The 20,687-nt window shown below is 32.3% G+C and overlaps 2 protein-coding genes across 2 annotated transcripts; both read left to right on the top strand.

Annotated features, from left to right (window-relative positions):
- The first annotated feature begins 13,335 nt into the window (after window positions 1–13,335).
- Window positions 13,336–15,469, top strand: LOC106357984 (GDSL esterase/lipase At1g29660-like). The gene is made up of 5 exons (XM_013797718.3): window positions 13,336–13,785; window positions 13,876–14,000; window positions 14,103–14,348; window positions 14,699–14,954; window positions 15,057–15,469. Exons 1-5 carry the CDS (start codon window positions 13,542–13,544, stop codon window positions 15,278–15,280), a joined length of 1,095 nt encoding a protein of 364 aa, XP_013653172.1. The 5' UTR covers window positions 13,336–13,541; the 3' UTR covers window positions 15,281–15,469.
- Window positions 15,470–18,736: 3,267 nt separating this feature from the next.
- LOC106357985 (GDSL esterase/lipase At1g29670-like) lies at window positions 18,737–20,436 on the top strand. The gene is made up of 5 exons (XM_013797719.3): window positions 18,737–19,036; window positions 19,179–19,303; window positions 19,400–19,645; window positions 19,763–20,015; window positions 20,111–20,436. Exons 1-5 carry the CDS (start codon window positions 18,802–18,804, stop codon window positions 20,332–20,334), a joined length of 1,083 nt encoding a protein of 360 aa, XP_013653173.1. The 5' UTR covers window positions 18,737–18,801; the 3' UTR covers window positions 20,335–20,436.
- The last annotated feature ends 251 nt before the right edge of the window (window positions 20,437–20,687 follow it).

The raw sequence follows: 20,687 nt of genomic DNA, 5'->3' as shown, positions 1-20,687 counted from the left end.
TTTTTGAGCGTTATATGCATCATCTGAAGAAGATGGTCAAAAATCAAAGCAGGGTGGAAGGATCTATAGTGGCACAGGTGATCAATGAAGAAACTGCAATCTTTGCTGAAAATTATTTTCCACCAGAAGTGCATACAAAACACCGAAGACCTGCTCGGCATGATGATAGAGGGGAGAGAGCAACATATCATGTTACTGTCCCAAGCATGTTCAAGGAAATAGGACGACTTAGTGGAAAATTCACGAAGCGGAGACTTACGGACACTGAGCACGCTCATTTGCAAACATATTTGCTCACCAACTGTGAAGATGTTCTACAATATGAGAGGTAAAAATATTTATTCATTTATTGTTAGATTAATATTCAATAAATTTATTTCATATTGATAATATTTTTGTATATAGTGTATATATGGCGGAGTTGCGTATGACTCACAGGCATGCAACAGAAGATGAGCTTCGACAACTTAGAGATAACGGATTTGCTGCGTGGCTTCGTAGTTATGTGAGTCATATATCATATTACCCTATGCAAATGATTAGTTTAAATTTAATATATATAAACTAATTAATTTTGCAATCATATATGTTTTTTTTTATAGGTGAATGATGGTTTGGCCAGAGGTCTTGTGTTCGATGATTGGATACGCGAATTTGTGCAGGGACCAAACTATGTGGTCAAATCATATCCTAAATTTTGTACGCGAGGATATGCATTCACAAGGAAAGGTCATTCTAAGACAACATATGATGCTGGTGTTTCATCTTCTTCTGGTGACGATGTCTACTACGGCAACATAAAAGAAATATTGGAAATCCAATTTCCTGGAATGGTTGGATTGCGTTGTGTAGTATTCTATTGTGATTGGTATGACACCACCCCAGATAGAGGAGTGAAGATTGATGCGTTTGGTGTTACATCAGTTCATTCGCGGCGGAAACTTCAATATTATGATCCCTTCATTCTTGGTTCGCAAGCTGATCAGGTATGTCAATCTATTCATAATTTTTTACCAATATAATTAATTAATGTTATATATTTTACTAATACTTGTATAATTGATATGTATAGGTGTGCTACATCAGTTACCCTCGGGTGACGTACAGAGACGATCCATGGGTTACTGTAACGCAAATCAACCCAAGAGGACGAGTGGATGGAACTTCTGATGATGATGAACCATTGCAACCAGAGTCTACCAGCAACGCCCAGGCAGTTGAAGATTTGGAAAATGTTCAACTCGTTGAGAATTTGACTGTGTTTGGACATGATGCTGTCGTACATTCAGAGCCGGAAGCCGAGGTTGGGGAGTTTGATGAAGATTCAGAAGATTCAGATTAGTTTTTTTTTTTTTTTTTTTTTTTTTTTTTTTTATGGTCCGTCGGAAATCCCTCGCAATATACCGACGACATGCGACGACAACGGGTTTCATTGAAAATTGGAAAGGTCGTCGGTATTTCGTCGGAAAATACCGACGACATGTTTTTCTATAAAGTTTCAATCATAAAAATCTATAAATTTAGATGCCAAAACTATGAAAATAACACATAATAAGTGTTTAGTATAGTATTAGATCGCAACCGTTCAAATATAACAACTCATTAAAATATTTATGTATGCATATCATTGTTTTCATAACATCTCATCTTAACATTATATACTTATACAATCATATTTATATAAGCTTACACTACAAAAAATGTTGTTGTGTAAAATCGTGTTATAAAACATTTTTATTGTTAAATCTTTATGCAAATACTATATATATTATCAAAGATTTGGATTTTGCATTTAGAAACTTGAAATCAACACCCTAAACACTAAGTCGTCGGAATTCCGTCGGAATATACCGACGGAATGTGTCTGTCGGAAAATACTGACGGACACATTCCGTCAGAATTTCAATTAGCCCGGGAGAACCAAACCGCTTGAAAATTTTTGCGAATCGGCATTTGGTATATTTTAATTATACCGACGGAATACCGACGAACCCGTGTCCGTCGGAATCCTCGGATATAATAACCCTCCTTCTTCCTTCTTCGTTATCTCCGCGGCCTCTCTCTCTCAAAACGAACTCTCCGGCGATTTCTCCCCCTCTCCGGCGATTCCGGCCTTTCTCCACCTCTCTTCACCGGCGAATCCTCTCACCCTCATATATCTTCCCCAAACCCCAAATCATGTAAGAATCATCTCAAACCCTCTTTTTTATCAATTGTTTAGGGTTTTGGAAGTTGATCTCGGATTTTAGGATTGAATGGATAGTTTAGGATATATAAGTTAGGATTGTTGTTTGGATTGTTGTTTAAGTTTTTTTGGAACATTTTTTGATTTTTAAAAACGTTTTTTGATTTTTAAAAACGTTTTGTGATTTTTTAAAACGTTTTTTTTTTATTTTTAAAAACGTTTTTCAAGTTTCCAGTAATGAAATATATATAATAAAACGTTTTTAAAATTTTTTAAAAATATTTAACAACCTTTTTCTATATTTATAAATTTTTTATAATTTTGTATACATATATATATATATATATATATATGTAAATCATGTATAATAAAAATTTTAAAATTTTTTATAATTTTTTATAAGTTTCCACTAATAAACTATGTATAATAAAACGTTTTTAAAAAAAAAAAAAAATATTTAACAACATTTTTCTTCATTTATAAATTTTTAACAACAATTTTCTATATTTATTAATTTTTTATAATTTTGTATAATATATATATAAAAGGTTTAATAGTTTTTTTTAAAACGTTTATAAAACCTTTTGTAAATATATAAATGAAAACATTAAAAATAGAAATGATTTGAAAATATGTTTGATGGGTTAATTTTTTTTTTTAGGGCCGAGGATGAAGCCCGCCCCGCAGCCCGTCTTCGACGTAGTTCGGTGAGCAGTTCCCGTGCATCGGGATCGTCTCATGACTCGGTTCCCGCATATATTCCCGCTCCAGCTCCCTCAGCCCCACACGCTGCCCCTCACGCTGCTGCTCAACAGGATCCGGTGGTCATGCCGGTTCATCTATTGGTTCAACAACCAGGTCGAGAGCATCTCCCGTTTCTCCAAACCAACCCACGACGAGGCCATAGCACTTGGTTAGTTTTTTTTTATTTGTACCGTTATATTTTTTCCTTTAATTAACTTGCTAACTTGTATTTTTTTTAAAGGTTCACCAAGTCGAAAAATGGCATTAGCCGGAGCATCAACCAGATGATGTACTTCATGCTCCGTTTTGGATATCCAAAGTGGAGTGTGATCCCTTCCGACGAACGAGAGTTGTGGTTTCGTCAGTTCGCGGTATAGTAACTCTTCATTTTTTTAAAGTTTGAACATTTTTTTAAATATATTTACTTATTAAATTGTGTTTGTTTTGTAGCAAGAGTTCAACTGGCACTCCGATCTTACGGAAACAATCCGTAAGAAATTCAACGAAAAGGCCATGGACTCTTACACAAAGCAGATAAACTCGTGGAAGACAAGAAGCCACGGTTCATCAACGGGTCGGTGTGGGAGCAGTTGATAGCTCATTGGGAGAAGGAAGAAACTGCAGAGACGTCTTCTAGGAACTCTAGGAACCGGAAGAGCGATCGTGGCGGGAAAGGTATGTATGTGCACAACCTCGGCGCTTGCTCTATGTCTACTAAGGAGGATGAACTTGTAAGTTTTTTATTATTATTTATCTTTATATTTTTTAAATAAATATTTTATATATTTCTTGGCTAATAATGACTGTTTTTTTAGATCGAAGCAAATGACGGTAATCCCGTTGATCGTCTACAACTCATTAAGGTGGCTCACACTAACAAGACGACGGGTCAAATTCAGGACCCCGTGATCAAAGGTGTAGTTGATTTGGTGGAAGCTGAAATAGTTTCCCAATCTCAGCCTCTCTCTGATGACGGCGACTCCACGGGAGCTTCAACCAACCTGTCTCTATTGCAAATAAATGAGATGGTTGAAAAGGTAATTTTTTTTATTATTATATTTTTTTAATAATGTCGATTACTTACTTGTCCCTATTTACTTACTTTAAATATTTTTGTAGGCGGTTCCTAAAAGGAAAGGAGGCCGTTTAGTTGGGTTGGCCCGTCGTGCTTCTTCGTATCCGGCATCTTCTTCACAAGCTCCGTATGCCGATCCCATGATTCTCGAGGAGCTACATGACAAAGATGAACGGATTGGGGCATTGGAGGAGCAGAACACCACTATCTTTTCCGAGAATGCCACTATCCGTTCGGAGAATGCCACTATCCATGCTGAGTTGGCATCCCAGAAGAAGTTCAACACCGAGATTATGCAAAAGCTAGATCGTTTGATGTCTTCGAGTTCATCTTAGTTTATTTCGGCTTTTTAAAACTTTCGGAATGTTTTTTTTTTATTTCGGTTTGTATGAATTTTAAACTTTATGAATGTTTTTTTCCTATTTCGGTTTTTATGAATTTAAATTTTATAATATTATTAGTTTTAAATTTCTGATTTTTTAAATTTATTAATATAAAAAAATATATAAAAATGCAAAATTAATTTGAAAAAAAAATGGGTATATACCGACGGACAGTGGTCGTCGGAATATACCGACGGACATATATCCGTCGGAATTTACCGACGAACGAGGTTCGTCGGAATTTACCGACGGACAACGGTCGTCGGTATATTCCGACGACCACTGTCTGTCGGTAAATTCCGACGAACGAGGTTCGTCGGAATGCACCGAGGAACACTCTACGTCGGAAGTGTCCGAGGAACGTTCTCCGTCGGTACGTAGTTTTTCCGATGAACTCTGGTCTCGTGTATCCGCATCGTAATATCGTCGGAAGTTCGTCAGAATGACGTTTCTCGGTATTCGTCAGAAAGTCGTCGGAAGTTCTGACGAAATTCCGACGAATTTTTTTTTTCCGACGAAACGTTACCGACGGACGGGTTCGTCAGAAATTCGTCGGAATCGGTCTATTCCGACGAATTTCCGACGATTTCGGCCATCAGAATCCCCCTGTTTTCTTGTAGTGATATAAATTACAAAGTTTTTATACACCAAGTTCTGTAGGACATATGTAGCCATATCTTTGTTTTATTTCCCATGGGTTTTATTTCCCATGGTAATTAGTTACAGGGATCCAAATAAAAGATATTGACCAATTAAGTGCATTACATGTCAGAATATATAACTTAATTTATGAACACCAAAATAATATAAGAAATACGTAGTTATATAGTCCATTTTTGAATATCATGTAGGGGTCATGTTCATAGTTAATTTGCGGCTGATAAATGTTTACCGGTAGTATTCAAAACAAATTTATCTTTACCGTTAACTACATCTTGATTTTCGTGCAGGTTTATCTTTTTATATTAAAATATTTTAATTTATATAATAAAATTTATCTCTAAATTAATGTAATTTATATGTATTATATAATTTTTCAATGCCTATATTTAAGTAGCTTATATTGCTATTACTATAAATTTTTGGAACAAAATTTATTTTGAGAACATTATTATGTAACAATACTATTTTACATAATTTTAATTTTATTTCTAAGTTTTAAATGTATATGGAAGTCAAATTAAATTAGACTTACATTATAGAGAAGAAATATTTTGAGATATTGTTAAAAACGGCATAAATATTTTTTAAAAAGAAACTATAATATATTGTATATGCAAAATAATTTTGTAGTAAAAATCTTAATTGAAAAATTACTTGAAATACACAAAGTTGGATAAGATTTTTTTTTTATTTTATTTGAAATAGAAATGGATATTTCTTTCTAACAAAATCTTTTTAAGATATTTATAAAATGTATTTCTCCAAATTAATTAATTTAATTTTTATTATCATTAAAATATTTTATATGATTTTAATTTTCGTTCATAAAACAAAACTAAATTTAATTTAATATTCTAATTATATTTTCGAAAATAAAATTTAAAATGATTCTGAAAATATTTGCTTAGATTTTTCTTAAACAATGTTTATTTGTATTTTAAATATTTTAAATAAAATATAAAGATATTAAAATATATGATGATTAAATTATGTAAAAGTTTATAAACATTCAAGAGGATGGTGCATTTTAAAATATCTCACATGAAAGAAGTCATGACTTTAGTTTTAATAGTATATAGTTATATTATGATTTAATCGTGGTTTGAATCAACATAATTATTTGGTAGACTTAATCATGAATCAAAATGAAAAGATTCTTGAAAAATAGCCAAATATGATCCAAAACTTGATTTAAAAAAAAAAAAATAGAGGTGGATCGACGTTGTGAAAAGGTGGGGCATGTGCCCCATAATGATTATATTAGTTCCATTAGACTTGTTGGTTGTCCGTGACATCAATAGCCCTTAGGGATTAGAGTTCGACGCCCACGCCATGAGTCTTGTGTTTCACATTTTTCTTTACTCTCTCTCTTCTGAAATGTAAGATGTTTAGAATAATTCTCATCTTTCTAGGTTACTTTAAGTTTATCAAAAACTATGTAACCAATCAAATTTAATAGTTTTATTTTGTAATTGGTTGAGTGGTTTTTAGTTTATAATTTTAATAATACTTTCTAGGTAAAAAATAATTTTTTAATAAGTGTGTACAACCCAAAATATCTTACATTTCATAACAGAGGGAGTATCATTTTTCTCTTAACCATATCTCATATTTTCTTTTCCTTATATTATCATTTCTACTTGTTACATTTTATATTTTCAATACACATTTCTTATCTCTCATTTTTTTTTGTCAATATGTTATTTGAGAATCTAAAAAAATTATAATTTTAGTTAATCAAATAAATTATATTATTTGAATCTGATTTACAAAATATTTTAGAATCATATATATGAAACTATTTTATTATTGTATATGTTGGTCAAAAATCATTTTATATTAAAGAAATTTTACACATTAATGAAAAAAGTTTATAGTAATTATTTTTAAAGATTCAGGATTTAAAATAATTATAGGTTTAATTTTTCCAAATAAAAGTTGCATAAATGTAATTTTAATTATAATTATTTTCATTTTTTTGTTATGCCATTTATTTGTGCCCCATACATATATTTAGTCTGGATCCGCCCCTGTACAAAGGTATACTCCAACTTGAATCAAATGCAAAACTAGTGAAATTACAAGTAACCCCGTATGATCAAACAAAAAAACAGAATGTATGTTTACGAATATATCCTTGGAAGTCTTCTGGGGGTTTTGTAAGTCTTCTAGCTTCCATGAAGTCTTCTCATATTTTAAATCTTACAAATAATTAATAAGAAAATTTAAAAATATTTTGATGGGGAAAAAATGGAAATATTGTAATTATAAACATTTATAAATGACACATTAAGATATAATAAATTTGAAAAGTATTCGACACAGAAGAGTGAATGTAGTGAGTCATTGTATTATTTGGTTTTGGGTTTGGTAACATATGTTGTAGTATTATTTGTATTTTTATGGTTAGATTTTGGAAACTAAACATTTTTTTTGGAAAAATTAACATTGTTTTTGGAAAAATTAACATTTTTTTAGAAAATTAACATTTTTTTTGGAAAATTAAAATTTGACCTCTATGTTTTTAGTGTTGTGTATATTAAACACTTTTAAAGGCTATCTTAAATTTAGTGAAGTGTCTTTTTCTATTTAGTTAGTTATTTGAATTTAGGCTATAAATTTAGGGTTTAGAAGTCTTCTATGCGAGTAATATATTTAGAGGTAGAAGACTTCCAAGAAATCGTCTAATAGAAGACTTTTAATGATTCTCACTAAACTCTCCAACCTCTCTCTCATCTGTTTGAACTTGAAAACATCAAATTTTATATGAATTTTTCATTTTTTTTGTCTCATCTCACTAATTTATTTTGCTTTTGCAGATTTTTATCACATGGTTCTCATATTCCATTCCTTTAAAGGTTAATCTATAAATTTTGGATATCTATTTTTTTTTTTTGTTCTATAAACATAGATATATTAATCTTCCACTCATTTTCTCTTTTTGAAGCTATTTGAACGTTATTGGATATGCAGACTTTTCAGATATGAGTTTAGATATGCAAGTTTTTCAGATCTGGATAAGAATTCTAGAAAATCTTCTCGGAAGTCATTTAAAATATTATGCACCTGAAAACTTCTTGGAAGTCTTCCGAGTTTATGGAAGCCATAAACACTTCCAGGAAGTCTTCTGACTTCATGGAATACTTTCCGGAAGTCTCCTGATAGAGTCTTCTTCCATATCTTCTCTTTCATAACAAATTTGAGCGTTTCGGTAAGTTTCCATGGCTGATTTTTCTTCACTAGGTTACCTCTTGTTGCATAAAGTTCTTATTTTTTTCCAAACTAAAATTCTCCACCCTTTCTCTAATTTCTTTGAACTTGAAATTATCAAATTTATATGAATTTTTCATTTTTTTTGTCTCATCTCACTAATTTATCTTGTTTTTGCAGATTTTTGATCACATGGTTCTCAACTTCCACTTCTTTAAAAGTAAATCTATAAATTTTGGATATCTATCTTTTGTGTTTTATAAATGTAATCTAATTTTCCGCTCATTTTTTTTGAAGTCATTTGAACGTTTTTGGATATGCAGATTTTTTAAATCTGGGTCAGACTCTAGAAGATATCTGAAAAGTCGTCTCAGAAGTCTTGTAAAATATTATGTGCCAGAAGACTTCCAGCTTCCATGTCTCCTCTTTCATAATTCCCTAGAAGACTTCCGGTTAGTCTTCTGACAGAGCCTTCTCTCATGTCAAATGAAGTCCAAACTTATCTTTGTGGAGGAATAATCTCTAACTCCATGTGTAATAGTTTTATTTATGGCATGTTTTGTGATTTATGTGTGTACTCTTTTACCTGTGAATTTTTTTGTAAATTTGAAGAGATATTAATGAAATTTTTTGTAAATATGTTCATGCTTACAATATTATCTTGCCAAAAATACTTGAATTTATTGAAGTTATTAATACAACTTCAATAGCAAAACAAAATAACACAAAAATTTAATCAAATTTACTAAAAACTAAGAGAGAGCACTTATAAGAAAACTTAGTCAAATTCACAAAATATCAAACATTACATAAGTTCAAACATATAACACTTTAAATAAAAGTCTTTTGGGAAGTCTTCTAGGAAGTCTTCTTAGAAAACTTAAATTTTAAGCGGAAAAATGAAATTTAAGCGAGAAATTTAAGCGGAAAATTATAATTTTATGCGGGAAACTTAAATTTTAAATGAAAATTAAAATTTTAAATCTCATGAAAATTAAAAAGTATATCTTATGATCTAAGAAGTCATATTAAACCATATAACTTGATAATCTTGAAGTTACTTAACACTTTTGAAAGTTTTTAAAAAAATCTTATAATTACTTAACAAGTTTACAAAAACTAACGTGGAAAACTTCCATGATAGCTAGAAACATTAATAAACATGAATGTTTCTAACCTCATAATTAAAATCAATTAAGTTATGAATTTCATTTGAGAGCTCCAATATCGATTAATATACATGAATTAACAAGAAAATATTAAAAAAAAAACTTTATAGTTTTAGAGAAAATGAAATTTTATTAAATATTGACTTAGAAGACTTCTTGGAAGTCGTCCGCCTGAAGATTTCCAAGAAGTCTTCCATTTAGGTCATTTTTGCAATTAAATATTTACAAAGGAAGACTTCCATAGAAGAGTAGAGCATACTTCTTTGGAAGTCTTCCTTTGTAAATATCAGCTTACTTTTGTTTTTGAAAAAATCTTGAAAATACCAGAGACGACTTACCGGCAAGTCTTCTAGGATAAACATGTTAGTTTTGCAATTGACCAAATTGTGTCAAAAATTTGACCTTTTCTTGGAAACTTACATGGAAGTCTTCAACGAGAAAAATAAAACTTAAATATTACATTTAACTAGATGACTTCCATGTAATTCGTCTCGGGTTACTTTTGCAATTGAAAAATAAAAATTAAATATTTAATTTTAATTAGACGACTTCCATGATAGCCAAGGTTTGACCATAATCTCGAAATAAAATTCTGGAAGACTTTCGTGTAAGTCGTCTTCCGGAAGACTTACATGGAAGTCGTCTAATTAAAATTAAATATTTTAAATTTTATTTTTCAATTGCAAAATTAACCCGAGCCGATTTTCACCGACAGTGAGAAGACTTCCACCGAGAGTTCAGAAGACTTACATGGAAGTCTTCCGGAAGTCATCTAGAGAAAGTCAAACTTCTGACACAATCCGGTCAATTGCAAAACTAATTTGTGTATCCTAGACGACTTACCATGAAGTCTTCTCTGGTATTTTCGAGATTTTTTTGTCAACAAAGAAAAGTCGGAAGATTTCTAGAGAAGTTATCTCTAAAACCACACATAAAGTCAATTGAAAAACTAATCTCTGTATTGACCAGAAGATTTCCGTATAAGTCTTCTACGATCAAAAGACTTACACGGAAGTCTTGTGACGAACAAATCTCAAAAAAAATAGTTTCATACTTTCAACCAGTGAGATAACTTGATTAACTTCTCCTATCATACATAACTTTACCATGAAACAGACCCACTTGTTAATGACCAAGAATCATGAGTTTTAACCTTACAAAGGTTAGAATCAAAATCTTGGTTTTTTTATGAATATAGAGAGAAAGTGAAAGAGATGTAGTTTGTGTGCATAAGTAATAAGATATGAAGAGTAAAAATTGAAACTTTGGTGCATTAAGAGCTTCAAATTGGTTGTTTATGGTGGGTTGGTGTATTGATGGCAATGACAATATTGTAAATACTTGATGAATGTAGGAATGATAAAGTAAAACACTCAATTTCGAAAGATAAAAAAGAAAAGAAAAAGTAATGGCATTTTCGTGAATAATCCGAACTTCTGGGTGAATAAGACAAATGAAAGATCTAAAAAAATCATGGGTTAATTTGTATTTGAATTTTTGTTTTGAGTCATATTTAAAAAAAAACCCCAAGATTCTTATGTAAATAAGTTAACTATGAATAAATGTAGTCAAATGTAAGGAAATGTAACGTACCGGATATAAATGAGTCCTTATTATCTATTTCTTTAATTAAAACCTTACCATCCTAAATTTTATAGTTAGTAGTTATTAATATTTAAATTGTAGTCATATTAATTATATTACATAGCATTTTTGTATTTTATTTTTACCCAGAAGCAAGTTGGGTCCAACTTTATATTTTTGTTTTAATAGTATTGATCATTCTAAAATTTCTAAAACTACACAGAAGATTGGTTGTCAATGAAATTGTGACCCATGTTTATAGTAAGAAATACTAACTCTCTTAACCAATTTCACTCTGCGCAAGAGGCATATTATTACTTAGTTTTTCATATATTTTGACAACATACATAACGCCTTAGAATATATAGTTTCACTGAATAAAATATGAATAAGAATGAAGAATCTAATATCAATATAAAAGAAATCGAAAATTTATTACTTCAAGCTTATAAGTTTACATAGCAAACTGAAATTGATTAAAAATAAATTCATATAAATTAAAAGTATATTTCTCTTATTTCTAAAAGTACACGATCCTGCATGCTAATTATATAGGATGGTCGGGATAAGTAGTATCTACCTATTTGTTGATGTTTTACATTTTCAAATGCCCGGTTGAACTGCATTTCGAACACAGTTTCGTACACTACTAAGTTTTTGTTACTCCCCTGTCAATTTTCTTCTTACTGATTTTTATTTATGGAAAATTTTCCATGTAGATATCACATGCAAATTTTATGTTTTATGTCTATTACAAAAATCATAAAAATCGACATAGATAATATATTTTATAATTTATACATATAAAGTTCTTATTTCTCAAAGCTAGCACACACAAGTATAAACCTATACGTACGTACTTAGTTCTGTACTGTGAGATTTTAGCACTTATGCGTGTGAAACGCTCTACCTCTACTGAACCGGTCAGTCTATTTCCTTGGAAACGCTAGTGGCGCTTGGTTCCGCTACTTTAAAACAATCGCGCGATCAAAATACATTATGTACCATGTTCTAAACTAAAATGAACCAGCGAGTTCAAATATGCATCATATGACCGGAACGACTCAGCTCCGGTGGTAAATGAGTTGTAGCTGTAACTTCCGCCACCCGGATTCGATTCGCGATGGGAAAAACTATTTATATTGTTTGGGTTCCCGACAAAGAGGTGAAAACACTTTTTTTTTTACCAAAAAAAAATATGCATCATATGATCGATTTATGATTGTATATATATACTATATTATTACTTATGGCGTACGTCTAAGCACCGCCCCGTTTTGATATACATGTCGAAAAAGTTTCACAAAGAGTCCACGCGAAATTAATGCCCAAACCTAACTCTACTTACTTACTTTTTCTTCCATTTTTAAAATCGAAATCTAAAAAATAACAGAAATATGATTTATACGTTTAGCTACAAACAGTGTTCCAAAAAAAAAAACGTACATCTACAGACTCCACCATTTACGCGATTATTATTACAATTTTCTTACAACCGTATTTTCTTAAGCCTTTAGTCAAAAAAAAAATAAAATCTTGCAACCGCATATTTTACCGAAGCTGATCTTTAATCTGGGCAAGTGCCATTCCCATTCATACACAATTTTTAATTTTCATTAATTTTTCTGAAGACCTGGAATTTCAAATGGTTAAATCTTCATGAATACCACGAGCACTTTTAGTTGAAAACTTTGTTACTTAATATGATGTGTCCCATGTTGTGATATATTGGCTAGTTTTTTTTTTTTTGGTGTAAAATATATTGGTTAGTTCCGCCCCAGCTGGCACCATTCATTTGAGGTCTATAACATAAGTAGCAGGTTTAGTGTAGGTAAGAAATTGTTACCGCACGTCGAATTAAACCTACCACAAGAGTGCATAAGCGGGATGTGAAATTTCACATTATGATTTCAATTTCAGTTTGAAATAATATATTCTAATATTAAAACCACCAGGCAATAAACATTTTGAATTCAGTTTCAAAACAATTTGAATTTCTTCACAATAATATTATGATAGCCTTTTCAAACACAGTGCGTTAGATCAGAGTTCTCTTGGTAATGTTAGCACTTTTTATTTAGTTCATGAATACTATTGCAGACAATTTTAAGTTTTTACTTCAAAATCTATTAACCAGACGATAGGATCGATCGTGAAATGAAAATGCATTTCACAGAGTTTTTTTTTTTTTGTTAAACCCCATAAAGATGTCTTTAACTATAGTATTATTATTATCGTTTCAAAAAAAAAAAACTATGGTATTATTATAAAACCAATTAAACAAAACTATAGTATAAAGTAACTACAAAATTAATTAACAACAGCTAAGAAAGAAAAAATAAATACTATAGCACTACCCTTCTCGGACTCCATATATAGACTCAAAACTTCTCTGGATTCTCCACATTTCACAACAACCACCACTCCTGCACTTCCCATTTTAAAGAATACACATACTTCACCAATACATTGTGTTATACAATACATAAAAAATCAATTCCCAATTTTTTTTGTTTTGGTTGTGATCGATGGAGAGTTACTTGAAGAAATGGTGCTTAGTTTCTATGTTTGTTTTGTATTTGGGTTTAAGGTTTAAGGTAAAAGCAGAGCCTCAAGTTCCATGTTACTTCATCTTTGGTGATTCTTTGGTTGATAATGGAAACAACAATCGTCTTGCCTCTATTGCACGAGCTGATTATTACCCTTACGGCATTGATTTGGGTCGCCCAACCGGCCGCTTTTCCAACGGAAAAACTACCGTCGACGAGATAGGTATACACCCTTCTTCTTTACAAAACAATAGCTTTTGGTACCAGAAGCTAACATGTTTTATTTTTTGATATTTCCTGTTATATAATGTAGCTGAGCTACTTGGATTTGATAACTACATTCCCGCGTATAGTGATGTTAGTGGCGAGCAGTTACTTCAAGGAGTCAACTACGCATCTGCAGCTGCTGGAATCAGAGAAGAAACCGGTCAACAGTTGGTAACTGACCAGAACCACATTTTGATAAATCTCTCTGTGTTTCCATTTAGGACAAACGTAAAAAAAATTTAAACATTTGTTTGTTTTGATTTTGGAATGAAGGGACAAAGGATAACTTTTAGAGGACAAGTTCAAAATTATCTGAACACAGTGTCACAAGTGGTACAGATTCTTGGAGATGAGAATAGTGCGGCTGATTACCTTAGGCAATGCATTTACTCTGTTGGTTTGGGAAGCAATGACTATCTTAATAACTATTTCATGCCTCAATTCTACTCCACTAGCAGACAGTACACCCCCGAACAATATGCTGATGATCTTATCAATCGTTACAAAGACCAGCTCAATGTAAGATTTTTCAATTTTAGTGATTTCCAGTTAGATGAGACTGCGCTATGCAATAAGTCCTCTGCTTCTTCTTTTTTTGTCCTTTATCCTCGTCATGGGAGGACCCATTTGATGATCTGATCTTCATAAATGGATGTTTATGAACTTGGTCCAAATCAATACAAAGTTTCAAGTTTTAGCAAAAGATGGACATTAGCTCAAAAAAAAAAAAAAAATTCGAAATAAATTTATGCTACATGAACTTCATTTTTGGTTATAAAGATTCATATGTAGCTCTTTAAAAGGGATCCATCTAGTTCAGTTCTGACTCTAGCTTCCTTGTTCCACAATATTTCTTTGTGTTTATGAAGGCACTATACAACTATGGAGCTAGAAAGTTTGCACTGGTAGGAGTGGGAGCCATCGGGTGTAGCCCGAACTCCCTTGCAACGGGCAGCCCCGATGGAACAACTTGCGTGGAAAGTATCAACTCGGCCAACAGAATCTTCAACAGCAGGCTTAAGTCTATGGTCCAACAGCTCAACAACGACCACTCTGATGCTAGGTTTACATACATTAATGCTTATGGCGTTTTCCAGGACATAATCGCCAATCCCTCTGCTTATGGTACACATAACTTTTCATGAATCTAAATATGATCGTACAATCTATATTTTCTTGTAGTTTATACTCTTAGTATATGTTCGGTCTGTGGATGAATGTTTTCAGGGTTTAGGGTAACGAACGCTGCGTGTTGCGGAGTTGGAAGAAATGGAGGTCAGCTTACATGTCTACCAGGACAAAGCCCGTGTCCGAACCGAGATGAGTACGTGTTTTGGGATGCATTTCATCCAACGGATCATGCGAACACGATCATAGCACAACGATCTTACAATGCGCAATCGTCTGATGACGTTTATCCAATTGATATTTCAGCGTTAGCACGGCTTTAAAAGAAAAGAGAATAGGAGACTTCTCAACCAAGTGTATGTTTTCATATTTTAAATTCAGTTGTTTGGAAAAAGATTGTGAAGTTATGTGTTCCCAAATAATGACAAATATAAGGGATATTGACACAGCTTCACTGAAATTGAATCTAGTATGCTTGGAAAATATATAATATCAAATGTTAAGTTTGATCATTTAAGTTTTTAAAACGTCATTGGTTTGAACACCTTACAAGAAAAAGACAATGAATCAACTACGATCGAGTCCAAATCGGATGAAAGAACTTAGCAACATTCAGTTGTCTGGCATAAACTCACCTCTTTAGTTACTTATGTTTTGGACGGCTTTCATAATACCTTTCAAAGTTTAGTTCTTTAGTTGTCTTCTCGTAGCAGAATTTTTTTTTCAAAATCCAAATTTGCTTCTTTTCTTCTATGAGCATGCTTATTTCTGTTTGAATATGCATTTTTCAACAATAGAATATGCATTTTTCAAATCATTTGCTAATTTTTTATATTGTTAAAAGCCCATGATTCTAAAATAGTATCAGTCTAGCAAGCCCTAACAAGTATAGGCCATTTCAATCGAGCCGAAATCATCCAACAATGTAAGAAAACGAAATGATCCAACAAAGGTAATAGTGTAAGTACAACGAAAGTTCCTTTTTAGTTTACAAAATAAAAGAAAAAAAAAAAGTACAACGAAAGCGCTACGTAACATATATGTTATACCTAACCGGTGCGGTTAAAACAACGAAAGCGTTATATTATCAACTGAACCCAAAAAATGAACACATATTACTCTAAAGAATCCGGTGTGCCAAGCAAAACCGAACATAACAAAATTACTGTATAAATCAGAGCATACTTACAAACGTAGATATTCAGGATCCGATCTCGATTTATTTTACTTTTTAATTAAGTTTTATTTTTACTTTTGTTACTTTTTCTAAATCAAACCGAACTCAAACAAAAGTAAATTTAGTCACAACTTGGTGATCAAATCATGAAATCAAAATGCAAAGTAAAGAACCAAACAAAAACGAATAGTCCAAATGTCCATCCCATTAGAGGTATTACATTTCACTTCATATAAAGTCATGGACAGTATGTTTATGTAATTCTTCTCATCATATGTAATCTAGTGTGCTGTACTGTACAAAATCAAGCCCGATTAGTTATCAGTCAATGCTTGATTGTGATATCAATCTTATAACATGAAAATTATTTATACATTTTGTTTTTTCGTTCATTAATAGACAATGTGTGTTCTATGATTTAATGATTAAGACTGAATAAGCTTGAAAGGTTGAATGATTTAAGACTTCTAGATATATATTAACTCGGTTTTTTGCATTCAGATTTATTCTAATACCTATTTTGTTTACCTATTTGTGTTTTGAAAATATCATTTCTGTTATGTTTAAAACCTTGTGACGAAAGCATTCAACGACTAATGATTTAGTAACTAAGTGGTAACAGATTTCGTTTTAAGGGGAAAATGGCCATCAGTTATATATATTCGTTCGCGATTAGTTTCTTGAATATATCTTTGTAAATGGTCTCTTTATACAAGAGACTAGAAGTCTAGAAGAGTATATAAAAATAACATTAAAATTCGCAATGTGAACATTTGATACAAAGAGTGTATAAAAATATCATTTAAAAAACATTGATGATTCTCGGTCCTCATCCATATCCCATGATTCATGTCTTCTTTTTCTAGGTATCAACATAGGTCATATAAATATGTTTGGAAACCTCATATTTGATCAAAATAGAACAAATGATATATTGCAGAACAAAGAAAACGCCAACCCCTTTTGAATCGGATCCTAAACGACGTTAAATATCAAATATGAAATTTCCCGACATCTATACCTGAAAATCACCGTATATAGATGAAATAAACGTGTCATTATCTAAATCGAAGATGTTCACTACGATCTTAAATGGAAAAGGGTTGGAGCGCACGTGAAAGCGGCACCGGCCTTGGTCATTTATGCTATACAAAGTCATTGATTTATACACAAATCCACTTTTCATTTATTGCCTTAACCTAATTCTTCACCTGTTTTCTTTTCACCAAATTTCCTCCTTTCTTAATAATTAAAATCTTTATTTTATATATACACACACTAATACACAGCAAGTGACATCGAAAATACACATTTTATCATGATTTTTTCTCCTTTGTATTTATATAAAAAATGATTTTAGTTGACGCAATTTGATACTCTTTCTATTTTGATCTGTAAGTAGTTTTATCAAAAAATATTTGTTTCATAATATAAGATATTTACATAATCCAAAGTACCTTTTACATTTATTACATGTTGTATGACCAATCAAATAATTTATAACTTTTTATTATTGGTTGAATTTATGTATTAAATGATATTTTTTTCAAAAATAAAAATTTTCTTAATATTCACGTTTTTAACTAAAATTACTTAGTGATAAAAACATAGGGAGTATCAAATTATGACAGCTTTTGGACTTTTGTACGCGGAAACAACTCTACTTCGGAAGCCCAAGTGGCTTTGTCAAACCTACGACTTTTTTGTCCTCTCGAATTATGCTGCAAAATATCTTTTATTAAAAGTTTATGAGAACTTTTATCAGTTCTAAATTGGATGGTCCTACCGGTGTTAAGTTTTCGTTTAATTTATATATTAATATAATTTTTTTATGTTTGATATTTTGTGTCTAAGAGTTTCTTGTATTTTGACGATTTATGTACTCTCCACTTTTATTTTAATAAAGTATTTTAGTGACAAAAAAAATGTATTCCATCCATCCGTGTATTTTCATCTTCAAATTTTATCCTGATTAATAATGTTTTAGGTGACAAATTTCTGAAAGATTTAAAACGATGAATTTAAACAAATACCGATATTAGTATAATGGCAAATAGATAGTATTATTAGAGGAAGGAAAGCAGCTTTATTGGTATAATAAAATGCTTGATTTCGATATTATAAGAAAAAAAATTTGGTTTTGTATCTCGATAGTTTCTCACATTTCATACCATCTCTAATCCTTTTTTTCTCTAAAATAGAGTAAAAGTGAATATGAAGTAAATAATGCTCCAACTCAGCTTCATATTTTAGTCTATAATAAAATTTATTCCATATTTTAGAGGAAAAAATAGAATTTTGCATTGGAGATACTCAGAAGTTTCTCACATCTCTTAAACTCCTTAAATAATGGGGATGAGGATCATTAATTAGTGTCGATGGGGTTGTCGGCACATACACAGTTTTCTTTGGTCTTCACTCTTGAAGTACCAAGTAATTAATATTAAAAACCCTTCATAAGTCCTTAATTTTGAGTAATGAGTGAGAAGAAAAACACAACTTTTTGGACCCACCAATCTTAAAGTGAGTAGCCCTACAAAGTTAAAGCTACCAGAATCAAAATATCAAACATCTATATATATCCACACTACTTCTCTGGACTTCTTCACATCACTACACTTTTCACTTCCAGTATCTTTTTTATACTCAATACACTTTGGTTTTGAAATGGAGAGTTGCTCAAGGAACTGGTGTGTAGTGTTTGTGTTGTTGGCTTTAGCGTCCAGTGTAGCAAAAGCACAACAAGTTCCATGTTACTTCATTTTCGGTGATTCTTTGGTTGACAATGGAAACAACAATGGTCTTGTTTCTTTTGCAAGAGCCAATTACTTTCCTTACGGCATCGATTTCGGCGGCCCCACTGGCCGGTTTTCCAACGGAAAAACCACCGTTGACGAGATTGGTACGAGTCCTCTTTTAGAATCTATCTTCTCTACATAACACTAAGTAACCAGAGGTTTTGCTAGTTAAATAGTCTACTGTGACTAAATTTTTAATAGTTCTAGTCTAACATGGTTTTAATATTTCTTCGTGACGTAATGAAGCTGAGCTACTTGGATTTAAAGACTACATTCCTGCGTACAATACTGTAAGTGGTCGGCAAATACTCACCGGAGTTAACTACGCATCTGCAGCTGCCGGAATCCGAGAAGAAACCGGTCGACAATTGGTAACTTAACATAAAAAATACTCTCAACACTTTTCATTCCTAAAACATTAGAACATTTCCAACAATCTTTTTTTTTTTGTTTTACTGGAAATGAAGGGACAAAGAATAAGCTTTAGCGGGCAAGTTCGCAACTACCAGACAACGGTACAGCAGGTGGTGAGCGTACTAGGAGGCCAGGCTCAAGCAGCTGATTACCTCAAGAAATGCATTTATTCTGTTGGCATAGGAAGCAACGACTATCTCAACAACTACTTCATGCCTACGTTCTACTCTTCAAGCAGACAATTCACACCAGAACAATTCGCTGATGATCTCATCAGTCGCTACACCACTCAGCTTAATGTACATCTTACTAATATGGCTACGCAATTTATCCTGCTTTTGTGTCATTAGATACAAGCGTTTTGGCTCTTCTGGATGCTTCCTTGTTTCACAAGTTTCCTTTTGGGGTTTGTATAGGCACTATACAACTATGGGGCTAGAAAGTTTGCATTGATCGGAGTTGGCGCTATCGGTTGTAGTCCGAACGCCCTCTCTCGCAGTCGGGACAGTAAGACTTGCGATGACCGAATCAACTCAGCGAACCAAATCTTCAACAACAAGCTAAGATCTATGGTTGATCAGCTCAACAACAATCATCCTGATGCACGGTTCACTTACATCAATGCCTATGGCATTTTCCAGGACATGATCACAAACCCCTCTAGATTTGGTATATACTTATCACACACAAGAGAGGTTTTTCTTTTCAATGTTAAAGAAACTGAACCTGATATCAGTTTTGTTGGGAATGTTTGTCTGTTCCAGGGTTCACAACGACAAACGCAGGGTGTTGTGGAATCGGAAGAAATGCTGGTCAGATCACATGTTTACCGGGACAAAGACCATGTGGAAACCGAAATGCGTACGTATTTTGGGATGCTTTTCACCCGACCGAAGCCGCAAACGTGGTTATCGCAAGGAGATCGTACACCGCACAATCACCTTCAGACGCTTACCCTATTGATATCTCAAGCCTAGCACGGCTTTGAAAGAACATAAGAGAGAATAAGAACTAAAAGAAGTTCCACAAACTAATATGTGATCTTCTCATGTACCATTTTTCATATAAAATCAAGCATAACATTATTATATATAACCCGATTTCTATATAAACCGGTTCATAGCACATTGTTCAAGGGAACTGCTCGTTACGGTTCATTTCAACGGTCATTATATCGAGTGCGAAACACTTGTCATCTCTGAACTTAACCAGCTCCGGCCTTAATACTCCCTGTGGTGTCATCATCAGTTCGGGTGCACCCTTTGGTAACTTGTCACCTACGGAAACACACACAAGAACCAATGATTGTGTAAGCCAAACTAAACCGGACTAAATTGGAGC

This window comes from Brassica napus, chromosome C7, assembly GCF_020379485.1.
Source record: "Brassica napus cultivar Da-Ae chromosome C7, Da-Ae, whole genome shotgun sequence".
NCBI lineage: Eukaryota > Viridiplantae > Streptophyta > Magnoliopsida > Brassicales > Brassicaceae > Brassica > Brassica napus.
Note: the sequence above shows the minus strand (reverse complement) of the source record. Positions and strands in the feature narration are given on the sequence as shown.

Excerpts from the sequence above, each read along its gene's own strand:
- LOC106357984 (XM_013797718.3), top strand. The coding sequence starts at position 13,542 with ATGGAGAGTTACTTGAAGAAATGGTGCTTAGTTTCTATGTTTGTTTTG. Across the intron at positions 13,786-13,875 it reads AACTACCGTCGACGAGATAG|CTGAGCTACTTGGATTTGAT; the intron begins GTATACACCCTT and ends TATATAATGTAG. Across the intron at positions 14,349-14,698 it reads GTTACAAAGACCAGCTCAAT|GCACTATACAACTATGGAGC; the intron begins GTAAGATTTTTC and ends GTGTTTATGAAG.
- LOC106357985 (XM_013797719.3), top strand. The coding sequence starts at position 18,802 with ATGGAGAGTTGCTCAAGGAACTGGTGTGTAGTGTTTGTGTTGTTGGCT. Across the intron at positions 19,646-19,762 it reads GCTACACCACTCAGCTTAAT|GCACTATACAACTATGGGGC; the intron begins GTACATCTTACT and ends GGGTTTGTATAG. Across the intron at positions 20,016-20,110 it reads CACAAACCCCTCTAGATTTG|GGTTCACAACGACAAACGCA; the intron begins GTATATACTTAT and ends TGTCTGTTCCAG.